This window comes from Ursus arctos, unplaced genomic scaffold (genome assembly GCF_023065955.2).
Source record: "Ursus arctos isolate Adak ecotype North America unplaced genomic scaffold, UrsArc2.0 scaffold_8, whole genome shotgun sequence".
In the NCBI taxonomy this organism is placed as follows: Eukaryota; Metazoa; Chordata; class Mammalia; order Carnivora; family Ursidae; genus Ursus; species Ursus arctos.
In genome coordinates this window covers 37,744,067-37,751,141 of record NW_026623100.1, presented here as the reverse complement: position 1 = coordinate 37,751,141, position 7,075 = coordinate 37,744,067, and the positions used below count along the sequence as shown (strand labels likewise).

The following is a 7,075-nucleotide window of genomic DNA, read 5'->3' as shown; positions in this document are numbered from 1 at the left end:
GTCAGTGTAGCCTAAGGGGCACTGCAGGGGTCTTAGGGAGGGGTGTTGTGTTCTGCAAAGGTGGTAGTTGGAGGCAAAATTCATCTCTGCGGCAGCCTCATTGGCCTTATTCCTGGTTAGTCTGATGGCTGGATCCTGCCTCTGTCCCTGCTTTTAAATAAATCTCTTAGGAAGAGAAAAAGAGAGTGAGTGGAAAGGGAGGGTGGGGGGAGAAGAAAGGGGAGGAAGGAGGGAGAGAAGAGAGGCAGAGAGGAAAGAGAAGGGTGAGAGATGCTGTGTCCCTGCATCTCCATGGCCCCAGGAAGTGGGACGTGGAGCTGCTCTTCAGCTCTGTCAGGAGTCGCCATGGAGACTGAGTGCTGGCCTCTCCATGATTAATACTCTGAGGCAGCTGTCTTCTTGGAGTCTTTTTAAATATATACACTATTATTTGAACACAATGATATTTAGAGCAGAAAGATCAAGGTGGGGGGTGGAGGAGGGGGCAGTAGCATTACCAGAATGATGACAGGGGCTGGGCCCTTCCCAGAAGAGAGAGAAGGGAGGCTCACTCCTCCCCAGCCCCCTCTCCTCCCTCCTTGCGCCCTGGATCCAGAGCTTCCAGTCTTCCCCACTGCAGCATCAGCAGCAGTGTCCCAAGGGCCTGCGCAGCGCCTGGCACACGGCTGTGCTCAATGAACATTTGATGAATGAATTTTTCATTCATTAATTCATTCAGTAATTGCCCGTTTGATGCTTGTCCAGAAGATAAACTCTCCTTCCCCAACCTTTTCCGGTGGAAATTGGAAATTTCCTCTCACCCTCCCCGAGGCCACGTGCACATGCATGAGCGCGCACACACACACACACACACACACACACACACACACACACTCCCACCAACACCAACTTCCCAAGGACCTTGCATGTGCTCCTCATCAGCACATGTCTAATGTGACCCACGGTGTTTCTATCCACGGTGGTCACTCCAGGGAATCCTTGCAGGGAAGGACATTAGCCAGATGGAATTTGACTTCATACCCTACTTGAAAAGCTGGAGGGAGGTCCTCCATCTTAGCCATCCCTGAGTGAATCCTTTTGTCAAATGAATAATCTTTTCCTAAATTATCTTGTGGAGTAGACTAGACTGGGCTTGACTCTCAGTCCCACCACTGAATAGAAGTGTGATCTTGAGGGGTGCCTGGGTGGCTCAGTTGGTTAAGCGTCTGCCTTCAGCTCAGGGTCCTGGGATCGAGCCCTGCATTGGGTTCCCTGCTCAGCCAGGGAGTGTGCCTCTCCCTCTCCCTCTGCCTGCCACTCCCCCTGCTTGTGCTCTCTCTCTGTCAAATAAATAAATAAAACCTTTAAAAAAAAATAATAAAATAAAATAAACCAAATCTTTAAAAAAAAAGTGTGGTCTTGAGCAAGTTATTTAACCTTATCTAGTATGTTTTTTCATCTGTGAAATAGGTTTTGTGTTTTTATATTTAAAGCGTGAATTAAAGTAGAACTCATAGGTCTAAGCTCCTCTTTCTTCCATCCCCTCCCAAAGACCTTAATTCTTTCTGGGCCCAGAATCTCTTTTAGAGCTGTTAAAATTTAGGGATAAGAGGGACTGAGCTGGGAAAGGCTATAAAATGCCCTTTCTCTTTATATTACCTCCTCCTCCTCAAGGAACCAAATGCAGATGCAATTGCCCTCCAGAGCTAACCACCCCATGTGGGAGGGTGTGTGCATGTGTGTCCAGTGACGGTGAGTGGCTCAGAGCACGAGCTGTGTTCCCCATTTCCTCTTCTACTCATTCTTCCCTCTGCAGCTCTGCCCCCCAGACCTGGCCTGTAACAAGAAGAAGTTGGGGTGACTGGGACCCTTGTCTTAACACAGACCTAGCCCAACAGCCCTTGGCAGAGAGCAGCAAAGCCCTGGGAACTTGCCAAAGGAGTAGGGGAATTATCTATGACTAAGAAGGAGGAGGAATGCTGTGGCAGAGGGAAGAACAGCAGAAGGGATGGGGAACCTGGGGCTGGCCAATCTGGCCCGACGGGGCAACCTGGGGAGCCCTGGACACCGGCCTAGCCAAACCCCTCCACTCCTCCTCCCTCCCAGGCAGCAAGATGCCAGAATGGATTTGAGACATGTGTGCCCTGCGTGTCTGGTGTGGGCTCACCTGGCCTTGGCGATGCATTTGGATTACAGTCAATCCCCAGGTCTGAAATAGAGTATAATGGAAATAATGCTCTGTGTGTTTAATCCTTACAGACATGTGCTGGGTTTCTTCATTTCCTACATGCAAACATATGTGCAGCTAACATAGAATTATTACATCTGTGGCATTTGTTAGGACATGTTGCACATGCATGACTCTTGAAAAGCTTTGTATGATTTCCAGACGAGGGGAGAAGATGAATGCAACCATATCAACACAGGTTTTGCAGGTGATTCTGTGATGACATATTCTGTGAACACACTTATAGGGTCATTGCAGGGTGGGGTTGGGGCAGCTAGGGATGGAGATAGGTCTTAGGGTCCTGGTAGACTCAAAACCAAAATCTACCTTCTGGCCCTTAGTAAGCATTTAAGGAATGAATACTGTGTGAATTAACACTGAGAAAATGAGTGAATGAATTTTTGGATAACGGATGTAGGATAAAAGGCCTGAGAATTTGGTGGGGTTGGGGCATTCTAGGCATCCTCTCTAAAAGGAGAGTACCAGTGGGCAAGGGAGGCTGGGAGTTACACTGCCAATCATGCTGTAGCCCATCACCCCTGAATGGCTTTGTTCCCATTCCTAGGAAAGCAGAGAAAGAAAAGGGAACCCCAGCTCTGCCCTCCCCACTTTCCAGCTCCCAGAATCCCAAGAATTGATGTTCTTTGTAAAGAAAAACATGCTATCCTATGTATTTATTTAATCCCCTAATTTTGTTCCAGAAAGGAGATAAGTGATTATAACATAGAATAAAACGAAAGATTTTTAAAGAGAATGAGAAAGTAAGATGGAAGGGAAACCACAGCGGAAGAGAGACGAGATCAGGAGAGCAGGCAGTCTTCTTTGCTAGGATTGACTGACCTGCTGCAGCCAAGATTCACAGCCTTCTTAAGGTTAGGGATTTTTTTTTTCCATAAGAAGCCCAATTATTCCAGGTGCTGATTCCAGGGAAATATACCCCGTGGATCTCCGTGTGTTGCTGGGAACAACATCCTTAGAGTAAAAGTCATTTATATAAAGGCAGAAAAAAGTCTACAGAACCATCTCATACTCTCTAGGGGAGGGAGGAATGAGCAAGAATTGGCCCTACTTCTATGGAGGACAATTTGCCAGTTCACTATCAAAATTTTACACACCCTTGACCCAGAATTACACTCACTGGAATTTATCCCACAGATATATTCACATTTATATCGTTAAGAAAGTTGGCTACAAAAACATTGGCAAAAACCAAAGGTTGGAAGCTTTCTACATGCTCATGGAGAGGGGACAAACTGACCTCCCTCACAATGGAGTATTATGCAGCCTTAGAAAAGAATGGCTCTTTTTGTTCAGACATGGAGCAATCTCTCAACTATTACAAAGGGGAAAAAACTACATTGCAAGACAGATTGTATGCTTGCATATGCATTATTTTTCTGAAAGAATACACAAGAATCTTAGATGTTCGTACCTCAAGACATAGATGGGTAGGAAAAAGAGACCTTTACTTTTCAGTGTAGAATATACCCTTATGTACTAATTGACTTTTTCTCTCATCACTAACAAGCGTTATCGTCCTTTTTAATTGAATTATTTTTCCTAGAACAAACTAAAGAAAAGAAACTATTAAGAAAATGAAAAAACACACAAGTGGGAGCAAATAGTGAATAATGGCAAGAATCTCTGTAGTTTACTGTGTGCTCATGAAGAGAACTTAATAAGCTCTAACCCAGTTACTCTTTACAGTGAACTTACGAAGTAGATATACATGGCTCCATTTCACAGGTGAGAAAACTGACATTCAGGGAGATTAAATGACACAGGTAGTAAGTGGCAGAGAGAGAATTCGAATCCCTAACTGTGGAATCCCATAGCGCACGGGGCTTTTCCTCGCCGACGGCGGGCCTCTGCCTGCAGGCGAGAAGGGCGCTAAGTGAACGCCCGGCCCCACGCAGCGCGGCACCCCAGCGGGGCGCACCGGCGGCCCCGGCGCGCACGGGGTTCCACGCTCAGGGAGCGCGCGCGCACGCAGCGGCGCGGGCCCGGCGGCGGCGGCGGCGACGTCACAGCCCGAGTTTTCCTTTTCGGGAGTCCCCGGCACACATCCTGTGTCCATGTTTGGGCATTTACGTCACGGCGGCAGGGCCGGGGCCTCCCGAAATGGCAGTGGCCCGGGGAGTCGGAAGCCCTGAGCCAGCGCGACCGCTGCTATATAAGTGGGGGGGCCGCGGATCGGGGGAGCCCGGCAGCGCTTTGGAGAAGCGAGGAGCCGCCGCCCGAGGCCGGTCCCGGCGAGCAAGGGCGCCTCGGCCCCCCGACCCCTTTCCCAGAGGTGAACGCCTGGAGCCAGGAGCCCAGGTGCCTGGGTCTGTGAGGCGCAGGGCACCCCAACTGCTGGCCTCCCCGTCACCCGCGCGCAGCCAAGCCCAGCGGGCGAGGCCCCCGGCGCCCCGCAGCCGCCGCCGCGCCATGCTCCACCTTAGCGAGTTTTCTGGCCCCGACGCGCTTCTGGTCAAGTCCACCGAGGGCTGTTGCGCGGAACCCAGCACCGAATTGTCCCGGCTGCCCGGCAGGGACGCGCCGGCAGCTACCGGCTACCCTGGAGGTAAGGAGAGCCGCGGAGGGTGCTCAGACGGCGGCGCAGCGCGGGGGCGCATAGTGCCTGAGAACAGGCAGGGACTGGGACCATAGAGGTGTGGGGGTAGGGGTGGTAGGAGGCTCGGGGGTCCTGGGGTGTGCACCCCCATTCCCAGCCCTATTGTGCCGCCAGCGCCTCCGCAGGAGCCTGTGGGTTTATCAGGGCGTCCTTTTGCCTGTGCACGTGTGTTTTGCGTGTGCATGTTTGTGTGTGCGTCTTGGGGCGTATGCGGGCTCCTGCTGGATCACAATGTGCAAAAGGCACCTTTATGTGTCAGTACGCTCCAAGGGTTTCGTGGGTAGGCACTTGCAGACTCCGCGGCGCGCCCTTTAATGTGCCCGGAGCTGATTCCTGCTCCCTCCTCAGCAGGCGACTTCTTGAGCTGGGCTTTGAGCAGCTGCGGCGCCGGGGGGGACTTAGCCGATTCCTGCTTCCTGGAGGGGCCTGCACCCACGCCCCCTCCTGGCCTCAGCTACAGCGGTAGCTTCTTCATCCAAGCAGTACCCGAACACCCGCACGACCCGGAGGCACTCTTCAACCTCATGTCGGGCATCCTGGGTCTGGCACCTTTCCCCGGCCCTGAGGCGGCAGCATCCCGGTCGCCGCTGGACGCCTCTTTTTCCGCAGGCCCCGACGCCTTGCTGCCGGGTCCACCGGACCTTTACTCCCCGGATCTGGGCGCTGCCGCCTTCCCAGAGGCGTTCTGGGAGGTCTCACCCTCGGCAGGCGCCCCCTCACAGTGCCTGTATGAGCCTCAGCTCTCCCCGCCCGACGTCAAGCCAGGCCTCCGGGCGCCTCCGGCCTCTCCTGCGCTGGACACTGCCTCGGCCTTCAAAGGCCCCTACGCTCCCTGGGAGCTACTCTCAGCTGGAGCCCCAGCGAGCTGTGGGTCACAGGGAGGCTACCAGGCTGCCCCCGACGCCCGTTTCCCCTCGATGGGGGCCAAGATTGAAGACCTGCTGTCCATCAGCTGCCCGGCGGAGCTGCCGGCCGGTCCCGCCAACAGACTCTACCCCACGGGGTCTTACGACGCTTTCCCGCTGACGGCAGGTGACTTAGGGGAGGTGGCCGAGGGCCTCCCGGGTCTCCTGACCCCTCCTAGTGGGGATGGGGGGAGTAGCGGCGACGGCGGAGAGTTTCTGGCCGGTACTCAGGCTCAGGTTTCTCCCCTGGGCCTCCGCAGCACCGCGGCGGACTTCCCGAAACCTCTGGTGGCTGACATCCCTGGGAGCAGCGGCGTGCCTGAGCCTCCCGGGCCACCGCCGCCGGCCCCCTTCCCCCCGACCAAGGCGCGGCGCAAGGGGCGCCGGGGAGGCAAGTGCAGCGCGCGCTGCTTCTGTCCGCGGCCTCATGCCAAGGCCTTTGCTTGCCCAGTGGAGAGCTGTGTGCGCAGCTTTGCGCGCTCCGACGAGCTCAACCGCCACCTGCGCATCCACACCGGCCACAAGCCCTTCCAGTGCCGCATCTGCCTCCGCAACTTCAGCCGAAGCGACCACCTTACCACACACGTGCGCACTCACACGGGTGAGAAACCCTTTGCCTGCGACGTGTGCGGCCGCCGCTTCGCGCGCAGTGATGAGAAGAAAAGGCACAGCAAGGTGCACCTCAAGCAGAAGGCGCGCGCCGAGGAGCGGCTCAAGGGCCTTGGCTTTTACTCTTTGGGCCTCTCTTTCGCCGCCCTGTGAGGGGGAAATGGGTTTGTAGATTGAGGCGCCGCCGCCCGGCACGAAAGAGGCGACCTGGCCCGCCCGCCCCCCACCCTTTCCGGCACGTCCCGGGGCCGGCCTGTGGCCCCGCTTCCAGTTCCCTTGAAGTGCCCGCCGTTCACGCCTCGTTCAGCACCAGCTCCGTGGACAGCTCCTGCGGTCCCCGGCGCTGACTCCCGCGTCCGCCGCGCTTTAAGGGAAGTCCTCTCAGGCCACCCACTGAGTAGGCACTTCCTTGAGACTCAAGATAGTCTTTTGTAACTGGCTTGGCACACGCCCCACGCCCCTCATTAGACCCCCCCAGAGGCAGGCTGGGGCAGCGCCGAGCCGGTCTCGCGCGGGATTTTGTACAGCAATGTCGTTTCCAGCAGCCATTGGATGTAACGTTTTGCTTTGGGGTTATTTCCTTTTGTTGTTGTTAATTTTTGTAAAGCAGACGCTACTCTCGAGCAGTTGACAAAACTGTTTATTTTTGCAATTAAAATTATTGTGCTAAAAGCTTACTGAATCTGCCATCTAAGCTTCTGACCCATTCCCTCCAGCCACTCCCCCAGGAGCATATGT

The 7,075-nt window shown here is 54.5% G+C and overlaps 1 protein-coding gene across 1 annotated transcript; it reads left to right on the top strand.

The window, feature by feature from the left end:
* The first annotated feature begins 4,327 nt into the window (after positions 1 to 4,327).
* On the top strand, positions 4,328 to 6,490 carry EGR4 (early growth response 4). The gene is made up of 2 exons (XM_026517381.2): positions 4,328 to 4,772; positions 5,172 to 6,490. Exons 1-2 carry the CDS (start codon positions 4,328 to 4,330, stop codon positions 6,488 to 6,490), a joined length of 1,764 nt encoding a protein of 587 aa, XP_026373166.1.
* Positions 6,491 to 7,075: the final 585 nt, after the last annotated feature.